The 18,586-nt window shown below is 35.9% G+C and overlaps 1 protein-coding gene across 10 annotated transcripts in view; it reads right to left on the bottom strand.

The window, feature by feature from the left end:
• The window catches only part of SBF2 (SET binding factor 2), a 300,617-nt gene that overhangs the window by 69,584 nt on the left and 212,447 nt on the right, over positions 1 to 18,586 (bottom strand). For all 10 annotated transcript variants that reach the window (XM_048070135.2, XM_048070140.2, XM_048070143.2 and 7 more), the window contains one exon: positions 1,246 to 1,314. In XM_048070135.2, the coding sequence (XP_047926092.2) occupies positions 1,246 to 1,314 (69 nt within the window). The remainder of the gene's footprint in view (positions 1 to 1,245; positions 1,315 to 18,586) is intronic.

Raw genomic sequence — 18,586 nt, 5'->3', positions numbered from 1 at the left:
TCTGGACTTATCAGAGACAGAATAGCAATACGACTTTTTAAGCAGCAAAACATATACTATTCTATCTAAGATTTCTGTAAAGAAAAACCCAGTGAATAGAAAACTTATAAACTGTTAATCGATATGTTAGAAAGCAGGAAGCTCAAGGGAAAAAAGAAATGCAGCAGAATTGGCCACAACTTCTCACCAGAACAGGGAAAGAAGAACATTCATTTAGAGTAACTGTACAGCAGGAATCCCTCCAAGATATTATAAAGGGAGCTTTGAAGGGGGTGGAAAAATGTCACCCATTATTCTTACTTTAAGAATATTGATACAGATTGTTGTTCCTACACAGGTTCATGTCAGGCACTTAGCATACTCATTCCAGTCTAAAATAAAATACTGAAAACCTCTAGAGAAGCTGAAAAAAGCTTCAAAAAGTTTCACTTTGACTCAAATTCCAAACAGAACCTATAAACTGTTAATTGTAACTAATCACTACAGAGTTTGTCTACTGATCTTAAGTGCTGGAAAACACATCAGTATGTGTTTAGTATGAATAACTAAGTTTTATACCAAAATAAGTACTTTTGCCAAACAATTGTATCTAATGGGACATACCAAAGGGGACCATCACTGAACCTGAGGATTAGATCTGGGAAAAACAACATTCTTTTTCTATTATGCATTAACAGCTGGCTTTTGCAAGCAACAGTCAGGTTACTTTATTTTTTAATTCAGGTCTGGAACATTAAAAAGTCATCATGCTTCTTATATCCGGGGACTCACAACTTACTAAGTAAAAAATTTCAGAGTTAAATATAAGTAGGGGACTATTTTATTACACAAAAGATGTCAGTGAACTTTTTGTGAGAGAGATGGTATGAGATCTCAGTACTCCTATTGAAACTAGAAGTCTATAGAAGAAATTAATGATTCTATGTTCAATGCTGCCTGTTCTCCCTGATGGTGAAATCAAAACTTATTTAAGCTTATTTCAACACGCATGATACTCCATGCAAAATATATATATATATTTTTTTTCTTTACCGCTATTTGGCAATTATTTGAGGAACTAAAATCAGAAAATAAAACAAAGTCAACCTTTCCTCATAAAAGACTTTCAGTGACATCAGTCAACTTTAGAACAAGGCTTCCTACCAATCATGCACTTTCTGTCATCACTTTCTTTCTTTTAACTATATGTAAACTAAAATTACACAAAATAGGAGTAGTTTTAAATGAAGAACAAGAAAAACTTACCCTATAGAAAGCAGTTGTCAGGGGTAGCAATGCTGCAGCAATGCTATATTCTTCTGAAGATGAACAATCCTTCAAGAGAAACACAGGAAGGAAATTAGCAATCATTTTCAATTTTATGCATTATATAATTTCATTTCTTCCTCACGCAGTTCCTCTAACTATCTTTCCTAGATATCTTTTAATCACTTGAAATAACGTAAGACTAATATATATGTGTATGTGTGTACATGTGCACATTTTCCCTTGATTTTGGCTAGATAGGTTTTGCTATGATTGTTCAAATTTAAAGAATTTATTAGCCTTTATTAGCCTCTTTTTCATTCCTGTATCTGAATCACAAGTTCACCAACACAGTTTACATATAACAGGGAACAAAAAAAAGGTAGCTTGCTTCCATTTAGGTCCACAGCAAATTTGACTGGAAAATGGAAGTGATGTGCTGACCAAAAAATGTACTTTCAAATAATTTATACAAAGAAACTGACTTTTATTTAATATGAAATAATCACCTCTACTACAGCTTGACACAAGATTAACTTTAAAAGAAGATGAAAACCATCTCTTGTCAGTCTGGGAATGCCTCATTTAACCGTCAAGTGTGTCATACATGTCTCTCTAGGCTGAAAAGGGTATGCCAAAGTAAATCAACCAGTAATTGTGCTGATGAAAATAGTAATTTTATTATGGAAGTCTTTTAATTGGAAACAATTGGAATGTAACTTAATATTTAAAAACAAAGCTGCTTGAATTTTTAAGACTTTCAAAAAACAGAACAAAAAATATTCATCAAGAGTTTGAAAAAGATACATTTTTTATTTCTCGATTTTTTTTTCATTCACTTTTTTTCCTAATGCTGGAAAACATAACAATGCACATAGCTCTAACTTGACAAATCTATCACCATTGTGCCCCTGTATGACGAATGGCTAAACATTTCCATTTGAATAACTCATTTCAATATTATTAATGTTCATGCCTACAATGGGTACCCTTCAGCCCAAACCACACTTCTATTAACTATACATAACATTCAACCAAATTCCAAAATTGAAATATCTCAAGTGTTCCTCTGCCAGACTTTTCATTTATGCCTTCTTCTCATTGTATTTCCTCCTTGGAGTTCTCTAGAACACAACTAAGAAAAATTTGGCACCAGCCAACTGTGATAGCAAAAATATCCACATTATTGGAACAATCATGTTAACAATGATTGTTAGGATGGTAGTTGTAGTACCCTCAGTGCTCCTTCTCAAATGGCTGCTGACTGATTATGCAATGCAGGTTTAAAACCATAGACTAAAAAGCTTGTTACAAGACTATTTTTCTTCTTATACTTTATAAGTCCATTTCATCCTTTCCAATAATAAATACTTCATCTTCTATTAATAGAGCCCAGCTAAACAAAATATCGCTGGACATACACAGTCAAACATTGTGGCAGTTATAAAATTACTTACATGTGTATTTTGTATGTATATGTTGTAGGTAGACAACGCTCTATTTTTGCATAGAGCTATTGAAGGCTATAAATTGTCTTACTCTGCATGAAGGCATGTATACTAACTGTCCATGGAAAACAAAAGATATTCAGCTGCTCAGATTTTCTAACACATTCCAATCTGGTAGAGAAAAACAGTACGAAAAGTAGACACTGAAAAACTTAATGTATGTTGTAATGATCCCTTTCAGTATTCTGACGTGAATACACAAAATGTGTATGCAGAATCATTTTACGTCGAAGTCAAAACAGTAACACTAAAGGACATAGCCTGAGCTGCATTTCATTCCCATTATCAGCATTATTTTCTATTGTTATCCATACTTCCAATCCCCATTTGGAACTTTGGATGTGTATTTGTAGTTTTATATAAAGATACGAAAAATACTGCTAATATTTTTCAAATAGTAAGAAAACTTCTCATTTAAAATCAGACTTTACAACCCTTACGAGTACTCCACAGTTTTCAAGGAAACACGTATCTTATTTCTGTATGTGCTTATTTATAACCAGGTACCAAGTGATCCATCCTGATTATTTCAAGATATCTACTTAATCCTTTAGCTCAAATTATTTATAAGAGCTTTTGGCTTTTACCGCAAATATACATAAAAATGTCTTTATTAAAACTGAGCAATGTATCTTCACCTAGAGAGCACCCAATATACCAAGAGCTAACATATGTCTCAAAGATATACATCACAGCCACATAAACAACATAGTCTATTATTTTTCCATTCCTTCTTGCAAGTATGAAATTCTCTACATATTCTATGTCAGCAGTACCCCCTGGACTTGTAGTATGAATGTATTATCTACGTATATTTTCTTCTCCAGCACGTGTAAAATGATCTGTTTGGAATTAAATATAATACCGCTGTTTTGAGAACAGTGAAATTAACCAAGTATTCATCTTCCTTGTAGTAGCATGACAGAATGCCACAGTTAACAGAGCTGTTACACTGAAATCACAGCCTCTCAATTACAGGCAAACCAAGGCACTGGAAATGTTGTATTGTATTTAATGAATTTAGGCTCTCGAAACAAAGAAATCCAGCTGCTTTATACACAATAATATCTTTACCAATCATGAAAAATATCTCTTTCTACTGCTACAGAAGTATACAAATCAAATACTGTAAAACAATTAGAGCTGTTTTCTTATGTTGCACAAAATGAAGCTGAAACACATGGGTGGGGAGGGATCAAATATTTTCAGTAAATTAATTTATTCAAAACAATGTCTAACAACAGTAAAATTTGGACTTCAGTCATGCCATGTGCAGAGTGCTTTGAATCCACACCAAAGTCAGGTGAGAACCTGACATATATTCTGGCAATACTGATCACATATTTCTTTGATAGGTAGTTGCTGAAGTCTGTAGCAAACTGGAAGTGTTACAGTAATTTCTGTACCTTTAATGTACTTAGTATTGCTAAACTGAATAAAAAAATAAGTAATAAAATCAAAATGATTTTCCTTACATTACTTACTTTGATAATATTTGTGATTTAATTTTATGTTCTACTCAGATTAAGTATGCAGCAAAACTTTCACGGTTAGATACTATCATCACATTGCAGAAATGACAGCTAGAAGTTGCAGAGTCGGGTTGCTTGGGTTGGATGCTTGGGTTTGATGGCACACAGGAAGGCACCAATGGCTTCTGGAGTCTGGTAGGTGCCTCAGGCTTCCAATACCACAAAGGAGAGGTAACTCTTCTCCTCATTCTTGATTTCAGAACAAGTACTGACCTGAACTTTTGTTTGGAAAACATGGTACGTCATCATCAAATTGAGATGCCCTCCACAATCTGATCCTAGCAATGAACAGCCAAGAAAAGACACACAAGGAGAAGGTTTCTTCTTGAGCTGCTATTCAAAGTGCAGGCCTGGATTCAACAACTGTTGATGTTCCACTGGCTACAAGAGCAAGCTGAAGTGAGTGAAACAGCAACAGTTAAGCACAAACTTACCTATGTTCTTGAACAGGCCACAGTAAATAAAAACTGAGATTTAGGGATTTCTGCTTTCTCTTTGTCACATGATAAAAATCTGGTAGAGACATATTAAGTATTTGGTAACATTTGGAGTTTCCTACTGAACTGCAATTTTCCTCTTAATTCCATCTTAATAGTCTTTCTCATTAAGCGCTAGCTAATACAGGTTGTGGCTGTACTACGCCACGCTCTGCTGTGAACAGCAAGCTTTTCAGACATCATGTTTTTAATAATCTATAGAAATCTGAGTATGCTGAAAATGTAGGACCCAACTTTGCTTTACAAGCAGCAGCACTATAAATAAATGGAATTACCTACTAATCTATTGCATGAAATGAACATGCAATGAATGCATTCAAACTAACAAGCGAAACATGTCAACTTTTGGTCCTTTTTTTTTTTCCCCAGTACAGTATGATGTACACACACTCTATTAAAAATACTGCTGAAGTAACCTTCAATACTGCATGGCACCACCTGAGAAGTACTGGTCAATTTTCATGAAGACCAAGACCATTCATCACTATGTGTGACTAAGGCCGTAATGAATCAAGAAAAAATGCCAGAAACTTTAGAGCTACATGTATTTTTAAAGCACTAAGAGAAGAACTGCTAACTCAACATGTGTAAGGTAACCATAAACTACGTGCATTGGCTACAAATTTCAGGTATAATACTTGTTTCAAATTCCCAGATGATTTCAGTGGTGCCAGGATTTAATTTTTATTGTTACAGCTATACTATGTGGGTAGAGTTCTACTGAATCTCAGCATTTTTATAGTTAATGCAGTTTATATTATGGAAATACTTGTGACCATCAAACCTAAGGCAAAGACTATTCTTTTCATTTAACGCAGTAAGAGAATTCAGCCGTCCAGTTTAGAAAAAAAAAAAAAAAGGTCTGTTTGTTAAAAGGAGTAAGGATCATCATGTCAAACTCCAATTTAATTCAAAACTAGAATTTAATTTTAATGAGTTGATTTTAGATAAATCATTTATTTTCACTGGATAAACTGAATAAACCTTTTGCATCCATATATAAATACGTTACTGCAATCAAACTATAAAAATGGTAGTCTATCAAAACCATAGGATCCATCCAAATTTATCAAATAAGGGAAGTAAAGATATTCTGCCACCTCAGAAACACCCACAGAGCTATTACAGACATCATCTACTACAATCTCCTTCTCTCCTTAATAGAAAAAGGCAAGATTTCCATTCAAATATAGATTACTACAGTCTCATTCTGACTTGAAAGAAGCACTTAAAATAATACACTATAGGATTTAAAAAAGAATACCTATTCCGTGTTGATCAATGGTATGACCAATGTCCTTTATATTCAATCTCAGTAGAGTTAAAAATCGAAGTAAATAAACTACTAATTTTACAATATACTGATTATATCTAATATAATTATACGCTGCCTTGATAAAAAGGAGACAAGAGAGACCAATTGGGAATTTCCAGTGTAATAATACAGTAATATACAGTAATACAGTAATAGTACAGTAATACAGTGTAATAATACAGTATTTAAACTGTAAGATTTAACTCTACAGATAAATCCATCCTCTGGAGCAATACTCGAAAGGACATTTTATTAAAATCAATGCAAATATGACACTAACTGATTACATTACTTATTACTAGCAGTCAATAATGAACTTCAAAAGAAATTTTATAATCTGATTTTTCTGACAACATTTTGGATAACATCTTCTTACTGAAATAACAAGCAAAATTACTTTTTCAGTGAAAATTAACATACAGTTACTTTCTTCTTTACCTTCATATGCAACTTTGCCTAGTAAATCTAATCTAGCATCCCTGCTCACTGCTGCTCTCCTTTATAATGAGATCAAAGATTTCTTTTCTTTTTGTCACTCAAGGTGAAATCTGACTTTATTAAGACAACTAAGATTTTGTTAAATAAAATTCTTCTGGGACTGCAGAGACAGGATGGGAAGACATACCTAGAAGACCCATATAGCTGATAACATGGAGACTGATCTACCAATAGAACTACAAGAATATGAAACATGGAAGATACTGCCTTATGTTACTGCTTATTGGGTATTCAATTCTCATTACTTTTAAAGCTTCTCATTTTGATAAGGATATATATCATTACAAAATTACTAACTTAGAAAATCAAGTCTGTCTTCATAAATGACCCTAGCACATTTTAAGTTTTTTACCCAATAGCCCAAGATTTTAACTTTTGTTCTACTTAAAACACTGTTACAATAGGAACAAAAATACAAACTCTTACTATCTCTTGTTTCCAGGCTTACCATTCACTAAAATCATGCTGTAATCTTTCGAAAAACGACTTCTCAGATTGCTACCTAGTCACTGTTTGACAGCAGTAATTTGATACAAAGTCCATATGGGACAGAGTTCACCTGCGCTCTGAATTATGCCAGACCTAATATTACTTTCATCCTCTATCACCATTACATGACAGCGAGGCTGTTGTATGTTAGTATGGGAGCCAAAGCAGATGACAAAGGAACGGCACCCAACCTGGAAGAATCCTCAACGTTTTGGCATTGCGGTCTTTCTGCCTGACAACAAGCCTTCATAAGAACCACTTCGTTAAGGAACCTTTCACATCTACAATGCAATGCAAAATGTTGTAAATCTGCCATTCAGGGCAGTAGGAGAACCAATTCTGTACTGCAAGAACAGGAGAACCAATTCTGTACTTTATTTCACAAAGTGCTTCATATTTGGCTTTACCTGGCCCTGAATTCTCATAAGTTCATCTGTCCTTGAAACACAGAAGGGACAGAATTTAATTAATGCAATTTAGATGCAGTTACACATGCAGATAACTTTTATTTATTTTTAATGTTTCCTTTTGCTTTACTCTGCATGTTAAGAAGTTAACAATGCAGCACATTTTCTCCATGCAGCTTCATTTTACTTATGATCATAACAAACCAATACAAGCAACATTTTACTCAAAGAGCTGTTGAGCTCCTCTGTCCCTACCCCCTTTTTCTTTCTCAATAAATACATTTCCGTCTAGGATTCAGATTATTCATTTCCTCCTTCACATAACAAATTAGGTTTAGGAAATCAAGAACCTCAATTTTTACGTGCATAAATTACACATTCTTCACTGGATTTTTACTGTACCCCAAAGGAGTAAAAAAGTGTAACTTTTTTTTTCAAGATACTGATAAACACAAGAATGCCATCCCTTGCGTCTAAGCACATCTGAGTTTCTTTAACAGAAATGCCATGCATGTTTCTGAATACTGTCATGAGGCCCATGGCAATAAAGTTCAACATACTCAGGCTGTAATCTTCTCCCAAGGAAATGGTTGGGATGCCAAGATGCCTTTTGACTTTTATTTCACAGCAGGGCTTCATTCACAGTGACTCTGTCCAAACCTTAAACTACACCAGCTGTGATACAAGGTCCTGCATAGTAATTTGTAAAAACTATTTGACAAACAACCCTCAAATGATAGAATGCATTGCAATTCATGACTGAACAGCGATCAATATCCATTAGCTACTTAGTTAGAAAGGGGTGATTGATTCACAATGTATTTCCACTGCAGTATATGTCTAACACCCCTGTAGACCAAAGCACCGATGCAGTGATTGCAAAACATGAATACAGGATACTTTGTAAAACACTCTACAGACAGCCCAGTTAATTGAGCTAGCAAGTAACACAAAAAGGTTTAAAATACCGAGCTATTAAAATAGATGCAACATTGCCGTATAGTCCAATTACCTCTTAACGAATCAGTCCACAAGCACTTGATACACATTCCTATGCATTCAAGCATCCATTTGGTATGCAGCAGCATCTCTTATAAGCAAAGTCACAAAATTTCAAACATGTAAGAGCATGTTCACCTTCCTTAATTCTATTCTTCTCTAAATTTCAAGGGATTTTCTAATTTCATATACTTGCAATACAAATGCACCACATCGTTAGTGCATACTCTATACAATTTTTATAACTTACTATGAATTAACACTTTTTTTAGTATCAGAATTGTATGAGTATATATAAAAGCAATTCACTGAAAAATGAGTTTTTCACTTTAGAAAAATATTGTTTGGATAGAAGTGGAATTTTATAGCTATTTTCTGAGATGCAAACAGTCAACACTCAGGTCAAACAACTGAATTACCAAAAGGCTCTGGGTCTGATTCACTTTGGAGAGACTGAACAAACAGTGGTTGATGAAATGCAACTTGGAAGTAGTACTTTTCCATCAAATACCACATGATGGTAAAACCCTGTCATCCATCCTAGCACCCTGTCCAGCTGTATCTTAAAAATCTCCAGTGGTAGGGACTCTACCACACCCCTAGGAAGGTTGTTGCAGTGATTGACTGTTCTCACTGTAAAAAAAATTCTTCTATCAAGATAAAACCTTCCCTGGTACGTAGAAGTTTAGATACTCAAAGGAAAAGTATGCAGCAGATTATTTTTGATGGTACAGTGATTTTAATTATGCTAAAAACTCTCACTGACGTCATCTTTGAAAAGAGAACTTTAAAACCTGAAGTTTTCTTGTATGAGACTAAGTTTTTATGGGTACTTTGTCAATTATGGGTGATTTTCTGGGGAAACACAAACAAAATACTTGGACAAGACCTTCATGAAGGCAAGGAACAGGTTCAGGTGATCTACAGGAAAGGAGGACTAAGAAGAATCTCCATCCTTTACTGGATGCAGGGGGAAACTTAGTTACAAAAGATGATGAAAAGGCTGAGGTGCTTAATGCCTTCTTTGCCTCAGTCTTTAGCGGCAAGACCACTTGTTCTCTAGATATCCAGTACCTTGAGCTGGTGGAGGGGGATGGGGAGCAGATTGTGGCCTTCACAATCCATGACGAAATGGTCGGCGACCTGCTACAGCACTTGGATGTACGCAAGTCGATGGGGCCGGATGGGATCCACCCGAGGGTACTGAGAGAACTGGCGGAAGAACTGGCCAAGCCCCTTTCCATCATTTATCAGCAGTCCTGGCTATCAGGGGAGGTCCCAGTCAACTGGCGGCTAGCAAACTTGATGCCCATCTAGAAGAAGGGCTGGAAGGTAGATCCGGGATAGGCCTGTTAGCTTGACCTCAGTGGCAGGGAAGCTCATGGAGCAGATTATCTTGAGTGTCATCACGCAGCACTTGCAGGGCAAGCAGGTGATCAGGCCCAGTCAGCATGGGTTTATGAAAGGTAGGTCCTGCTTGACGAACCTGATCTCCTTCTATGACAAAGTGACTTGCTTGGTGGATGAGGGAAAGGCTGTGGATGTGGAATATCGAGTACTGTGTTCAGTTTTGGGCCCCTCCCTACAAGAAGGACATGGAGGTGCTCGAGAGAATCCAGAGAAGGGCAACGAAGCTGGTGAGGGGTCCGGAGAACAAGTCTTACGAGGGGCGGCTGAGGGAGCTGGGATTGTTCAGCCTGGAGAAGAGGAGGCTCAGGGGCGACCTTATTGCTCTCTATAGGTACCTTAAAGGAGGCTGTAGAGAGGTGGGGGTTGGTCTATTCTCCCACGTGCCTGGTGACAGGACGAGGGGGAATGGGCTAAAGTTGTGCCAGGGGAGGTTTAGGTTGGATGTTAGGAAGAACTTCTTTACTGAAAGGGTTGTGAGGCATTGGAATGGGTTGCCCAGGGAAGTGGTTGAGTCACCATCCCTGGAGGTCTTTAAAAGACGTTTAGATGTAGCCCTTAGTGATATGGTTTAGTGGAGGACTTATTAACGTTAGGTCAGAGATTGGAGTAGATGATCTTGGAGGTCTCTCCCAACCTAGATGATTCTGTGATTCTGTGACCTTAGGGAGCAAGACTTATAGAAAGCATTTCCAGACACGTGAAGAGCAAGAAATTGAGAACAGAAAGCACAAGCTGACCAGGGAACCACGTGCTGTGTCAAAAAAAGACTCTGCCCTAAAATTTAGGAAAAAGTACAAAATGAATCGCCTTGCTTTGTTGCTGTTTACAAATATTAGCAGAGTCTTTAGAGCATAGAAATCTCCAAGCAATAGGTAAAATATTGTAGTTGAATTGAACAGATGCTCAGAACGAGAGGAAATGCAAATACTATGAAGTACCTTGACATCAGAAAACAAGCATTGTAAGAAAAACAACTGGCAGAAGTTAACAGATTTACAGTAGTGATATTAAGTTTCTTAACAACATGTAAGACTGATGGGAAATAGGAGGGGGAAGAATATCTTGTACCAAGTCAAAAACATTAAAAACATTGGTCTTACCAAGAGATATACTCAATAAGCAAAAACTAACGAACAAAACAATTAGAGAGTTTAAGGATCTCAACCAAGAGAAGGAAAGCATCAAGAGAGTACAGAATAAGGACGCCCAGAATAACTAAGAAAATATATAAAGAGAAAACATTATGCATAACAAACAGAAAAAAAATTATCAGAGATGCACATGAATACATATAGATACACACACATCAATTGCATCCACAGTCTTCTGGCAGGGGCCCCTGGGAACCCAAGTACACGTCTGTGTGAGTATAACACTGCTTCTAGGAGACACATTTTCCACAAACTGCCAAAAGTGGAGTTTCTTTTCAAAATGTGTTTGTATTTGACATCTTGTTGTCGGACAGCTTCAGCTTTTCTACACCAACTTTGATAGTACTGAGAAGCTTTGCTACAGTTTTGGCAGAGGTATCAGCCTGTGTACAGCTGCACCAAAGGACAAGAAGAATGACAATGACCAGCTGCTTCTGGAAGAAGTTTTCTTGGATCAGCCTCATTGGTGCAGCTCTATTTGTGGATTCACGAAACAAGTGTCAGCTGCTGGAAGCAGATATAAGCAGATATTTCTGGGTTGCAGCAATGGCTGCAGAATTTCAAGGATGACAAAGGGCTTTTTTTTTTTTTTGTATTTCTGCCTATTACAGGGTTGTGACTTCAGAAAGTCAGCAATGGCTTTTCCATGCTAAGGCACAAATGATGCGTTGTAGTAGTTACACTGGTGAATTTGATGGAACCTGAATCCCTTGTTGCCAATGCTGCAGCCAGACCTCTCAGTTCCTTAATAGACTGGAATCTATATTGTCTATTGCGTTTCAGAAAGTAGTTGCAATTTTAACAACTTTAATACAAGTTGCTGTAGGAGTTGTTTAATCCAAAACTCAACCTTAAAGAATATCAGAATAGGCTTATTTCTTATCATGAAAAAATCACACTACTAAAGCCATTATTGGAAATATCCCACTTTTCGGGGAGGAGGGAAGAGGTGGTAAAATGGGACAAAAAAAATACTAAAAAACCAACAAATTTATGGCTATATAACTGTTGTTGATAAGGTCTTTTAAAAGGCTAAATGGCTCATAGAAAAGAATACCTAAAGCAAACTGGAGAAACCGAAGGACATATGTTAGGCAGGGTTAGGGAGCATGTTGTTAAGCAATGTCCATCTCGATTAACACATCAAATCTGTGTGAGCAAGAAAGAATGCTTTTGAAAAGCCTTGAAAGCTCAAGAGATTCAGACTTTTCAAGAGCTGCTTGATTTAGTAAAGTGTTCCTTCCAAGATAACATTCATCAATGACATATATACATTCTAATAGAAATATTTAAACTATGGAAAATAAAACTTAGAAAAAGATAGAAGTTTCATTTAACTTATTATGAAGTACTTTAAGTGTACATATTGTACTTTCCACTGCATGAGCAGCAGCTTCTTTCTTATGGATACAGGCTTTATTTGAAATCTTACACTTTTTGTGGTTCAATACGACAAGTATGATAAGTGCATATGACTTGTGGGAACTGTGTTTCTATGAAGCTGTTATTAAAACTTAGTGCCTTTAATGTTAATGAATGCTTGTTTTTCTAAGAATACAGATCAAAACAAGTGTGAAGCATTTCTTGTAAGGGAGAAATAAAGACAGTGGCAGAAACTGTAAAACAATTTTGAACTGACAACAGTAAAACTATCCTCCACTTCTTTCAGTCTTAAAACTTCTTATATTAGTACTTCTTTTGGGAAATTTCAAATGGCTCCAGGAAATCTGAAGATTAGAATACTTTAAAGCAACTCCTCCACTTGGTCACAGAAGTGAAAAAGTAAGCTCCCAAAATATACTGGTTTGTACATCTAGTTGAAGAGACATGCTTGGATGTTCTTGAAACAAATTCCTGTTCCCTGTATAAAGCTCTGCAGTGTTAGCAGTGCTAGAGAGGGAAATAAGTCCTTGAGCTTGCTGTGTGGACCAAAGAAGCAGAAGTTCAGTAGTAATGTCAGGGTAGCTCTGCCTTCCAGCAAAATTGTTTGTCTGATACAAACCATAAGAAATCTCGGTACAGTATTTTTCTGTTCTGTAGATTTCCAAATCTTTGCTACTAAAAGTGTTCAGCTAAACTAGCCACAGAAAAGGCCTTTGTCAGCTTTTGAGTTGTGAACTAATACATTTTTGTTTTTATACTAACAGATGTTCTCCTAGACTACCTGATCTTCCTTCCTGAGGGGCTTACTCCAAACACCTTACTGTTTTGTTACTATCTTCTTGAGATGATAGGGAAAAATAATACAGGGAAAGGGGAGTCCTGCTATGGAAGTACAGTAAATGGCAGTGTAAAGGAAAAGTTCAGAGAAGACAGTTTGGGATACAGTAAAATAATAATCAAGTATTAATCTGAATTACATTCACGCTGCTTAAAAATTCTTCCACAAATTCAGCTGGAGCTTTCAGAAGGATGAGCCAGATTGCAACGGCTGAAAAATAGGAGCGTGTAGTGAAAAGCTGCTGAAGGAGTGAATTTTATTCTTGGGTGTTTTGGAAGGAGATTTAAGACCACAGTTTTTGATTTAGTATTCTAATACATCCAGTTGTGCCATCTTAGTCAACCGTTCAATAAAAACTTCGAAATACTCGTATTTACCATTCTTCTCCTAAAGTTCTTTGAACCTTCTCTCCATGGAAGATAAAATAATAAATAATAATTATTTGTGTTTTCTATATGACTGCATAGTAAGAGAGACGGATGCAAAAGCATAGTACAATGCTACTGTGCAGTATATTGATGCCCATTTGAGGAGTGAGATGATTAATGTGATGATGCAGTGGTGTTCTAGCGTACAGAATGCAGTGACATGCATTCTAAGCTACTCCCGAGAGTACATTGTATATAAACAGATTCATCAACCTGGAAAGATCCCAGACAGCACAATATGGCACTTGCAGCAGTACTACTGGATCGACCTGAGTAATGGCACACGAACTGAACAGCAAACTTGCTACATTTTCAGTGAGGTGAGGAAAATTGCAAAGATTTTAGTGTGTGAATAGAAAACATTTTGATGTGCCACAGGTGTGTAGAGGACTGACAGACTCCTCCCTCCGACCAGGCAAAGCTCCTCTGGCACAAACATTACACAAATTACATTGTCTGAAAATTATCTCACCACTCTGCAGTCATGGTTCAATTGCAATTGATCTCATTTGTTATCTTCTATTTACACTAATGAATTTATCAATTAAATCCATAAATATTTACATCAGTTTGACTCCTCTCCGAAACAGTCTTCTCTTTTTTCCCCCTCCTTGGGTATCACTCAAGATTAGACCTCCACTTACAGTATTTTCATTAAACTTTATAACTGGGAATAATTGCAAGGCAGTAATCTGCTTATTCCATATTTTTACAACAACATAGGCAAAATTAAGTATTTTTCTCTTATAATAACTAATTATCTATGTTTATGTTTATTTTTGGAATGAATTAAGTAGAAAGCTGCAAGTGCCAAAATTTTGTAAGGTAAAATTTTTTGAGAGATTCACTGTATTAAATAAACATGTATATACAATATTTACATACAGTTGTTGTCTTATAAAATATGTTAAACTTGATAAACTTTTACAAATTACAAGAATGCAAAGATTAAAAGTTCTTACTTTTGTTGGTGATAACATATCAACTATCAGGTATACAACCATAAAAATGGAAAACTTGGAAAACTTTGGAAAACCAAGTTTTCCAAAGAATTCACCATTGCCTTCAAAGTTCATGTTTTTTTCCTGACTTTAAACATGACACTTAAGTGTCGGCCAAAATTCACCATTGCTGTAGCAATAGGATGGAGGTGCTTCACATCTGATTTAGATGAAAATCTCTGAGCAGTGGCACAGGTTACCGAGAGAGGCTGTGGAAACCCCCTCTTTGGAGATCTTTAAAACCTGCCTGGATATGGTCCTGGGCAGCCAGCTCAAGGCAGGGCAGTTGGAACACACACGGTAGTCAGAAAAGCATCCTACCTGCCTGCTTCTACTAGCATTCCAGTGATCACTGAAGTGAGATAAAGGAAATCTATATGGTAATATTGTAATCTTTGTATGATCACAGAAGAGCCTACAGTACTGCAAACATTTCTGGAACAAATACATAAGAGTCCCATAAACCGACAGATTCAAATCAAGACACGAAGAAATATTAAATTAAGGAAACACCTCTCAGTTATCACCAAAGATAAAACTATTTTGCAATAACAATTAGTAAATTTGGTTGTCTGTCATGAGGAAACAAAAGCTGGAGAAATGACTATGGATTGATGATAAAATAAACACAAGAGATTTCATAGTAATTAAAAAATGACTGCCAAATGGTGACTGCCAGACACAGTGAAAAGAATAGAGAAAAACTAAAGTGTGAAAAAACAAAGCAGGTCATCAGACATACAGAATGTGAGACCTGGATCCTAAAATCATCAGTGATCTATGTAGGTAATAGCTTAAAGCTCAGAAAAAGTAAAAACTTCAATGGCTTCACTTGCCTGGAAAACCAAAAATACACCAAGCCTAATATCCTTCAACCCCACTAAATGAGAGAACTTACCTGTTATCTTGGTCTTAGACACAGAAAATCAACATCCTCAGCCTTAGGTTGGACATGATGATCTTTTGAAGTTCCTTTCAACCTGGGCTGTTCTATGATTCTACACTCAATACGAGAAAGTAAATAACAAGAAGGGCAAAAAAGAACAGAGAGGTTTTCTTGTGCTGAAACAAAGGGTAAAGAAGGATAAAAAGGAGACGAAGAAAGAACATAGAACAAGCTTCCAGACATCTGTTCCTGAACTCAAAGCTGCATGCTAAGAAATGTATCAACGTTTTTGCTATTAATACATATTAGAAATGCTGCTAACTGCTCTAGTTTTTCTGTATACTGCCAACCAAAGTTCATTTTCATCTAAGCACTTCAATTTTTATTTCTAAAAGTTACGTATTCATACAAAATTGTGATAGAGCCACGTTTTACAGTGGTATGATGCAAGCTAAAGGTTTTTGCAATTGGTATTAAAGTTCATGATCAAATGTTGCATTTTGTCTTTTCAGTAAGTTTTTGAAAGCCTCTCCTCAGGAAAATTTTTACAGAATTTTTAATGCATTTAGGTTATGACTTAAAATGACTTATTTGGAAATTAATTTGTTTGAGATTTCTTTCTTGTTAGACTAGTGCCTGAGTAGCCAATGACATTTCATCACTACCATGAAGATTACAGGCTCTACCAGAATTTCAACTACCCCCAGGGACCTCTAAGGTCAGATTCTTCTTACTGACCAAAAAACTGAGCTACAGTTCTTTTTTTTCCTTTCTTTTTTTTTTTTTTTTAATTTTGAAAATCCAATAGGAATAGATGCAGGAGATTCAAGGCTTTTGTTTGTTTGTTTGTCTTTTTGCTTGTTTTCTGTTTTTGTCTTTTGTTTGTTTGGTTGGTTTGGTTTTGTTTTGGTTAAGATGGAAAGTACAGAAGAGGCCCTTTGCCAAAAATTAATGGGAAGCATGTGACACTCCTTACTATACTCCCTCTCTCACCTAGCAAGCATCTTTATTTCTCTCCGTGCTCTCTTAAGCATATGTTATCTGTACCTGAAACCAAAATTTTTAAGCTGTTATGGAAGCAATACACACCAAGAAAATATGTTATCATAGAATCATAAAGGTTTGAAGAGACCTCCAAGATGACCTGGTCCAACCACCCCCTACCAATGTCACCCACTAGACCATGTCCCTAAGCACCACGTCCAACCTTTCCTTAAACACCCCCAGGGATGGTGACTCCACCACATCCCTGGGCAACCCATCCCAATACCTATTGACTTAGGAACATTCATTAAATAGGATTTGGTTCAAGATGGCTTGGAAAAAAGTCCCCCTCTCCAACAAATCCGAATGCCCTTCTCCAAAAAATCATGCTGTACAACAGTATTTATGGAGATGGATAAAACCTGAATAGCCGGCAAGTGACATCAAAAGTTTGTGGACAACACAGAAAACTTCTGGCTGCAGAAACTTTCACATGCTCTTGTGGAAAAGCATATCCAAGAATGAGCAATCCTCCCCACAGTTTTACTCCTAAGTGACCTCACAAAAGATAAATTTCAAGTAGGCTATTAAAAGTGAATTTTTGCATAAAAAAAGATGATCGGAATACATTTATTTTAGTATACCTGCTCTTAATAGTAAGAACAGAATGCCCCCAGTTTTGAAGCCAGGAATGAGTACCACCAACAGCACCATGATTAGACCTCATGTAGGATCTTTCATCTTTCCATAAGATCATTTTTCATGAGTAGTTTGCTTGACTGATTTTAAGTGAATCAGTTCTGATGCCTATTGTTTTCATATGCATGTTTTATCTTCCTTTTGATATTAGAAATTACAGAAAATAGATCAAATTCATACCTGTTATATGGCATTTTATATCAAATAATCCTTAAACTGTTCTTTGCAGTAAGTATGTACAAAATGCATGTGGCAGTCTAAGTGCCTTTCCTAAAAGCTTAGCTGAAATACAGACAATCAAAGAAGTGATTCTCAGAATATCTCTCAGCATCCTGTTTTTGATATTCTCTGTAGTTATGGTTTTCATGTTTTTGATCCATGCAACACTGCTTACCCACTAACCATGCCTAAGAGGTTGTGAAAAGTAACTTAAAAACCACAAACCTACTGTCAGTCTTCTTCACAGAAAATAATGTTTTACATGGTATCTGTCTCTGTAGGGGCTGAGGCTAAACAAATAGGGGATTGGGAAGGTAACAGCCATCTATCATAATCGAGTCAGGATCAAAGTCTATGACTTTCCTACACATACAATTCAGAGGCTAAGTAACAAATTGTGTTAACATAACTGTTATTGTGGCCTGTGGCTTTTAAACAGAAACACATATGGTTAGTATTTCAGCTATTCCCAAATGACAAAGGAAAGGTTCCAAAATAGTCCATTAAAATAAATATTTTCCTTTAAATTGTTTTTTACAAAAGCAATTATACCTTTTAACTTCATAAATAAAGTGGACTAAATTCCAAAGAAATCAATAGTTTAGAATCTTCAATTTGGCCTGAAAACAATAAATTAAGGGCTATTTTAGTCCATTAGTTTTGCCTGCATTAACATACTTTGTCTTCTTATGAACAAAAAATGCCCAAAACAACCACTTGTTTTGCCTCTGTTCTAATAATAAAATAATAAAAAAAACAGTAAAGTCTTAGTTTAAGGGTATGAACCCCAACCTCTGCTGGCACATGGGCAAGTGTACTGATCCAAGAAACACGTGTGTAGCATTGTATTTTTGCCATCTGTGAATCTAGACTGTACTAATGCTAATCTTCTTGTACAAATGAAAAATACCAAAGCGTGAGTGATATTTACAGAAAAGAAATCTGGAAGACTTAAAAGTATAGGAAAAAACATATAACATTAGGAATTACATTAATGTATTAGAAGTATAAGGTGTTAGATGTGTACACAGAAAAATGAAGATTTGTTGAGAATTAAAATCATCGGTATTGTCAAAGGAAGCATCGAACATAAAACT

Source organism: Anser cygnoides, chromosome 5 (genome assembly GCF_040182565.1).
Source record: "Anser cygnoides isolate HZ-2024a breed goose chromosome 5, Taihu_goose_T2T_genome, whole genome shotgun sequence".
Classification (NCBI taxonomy): Eukaryota; Metazoa; Chordata; class Aves; order Anseriformes; family Anatidae; genus Anser; species Anser cygnoides.
Note: the sequence above shows the minus strand (reverse complement) of the source record. Positions and strands in the feature narration are given on the sequence as shown.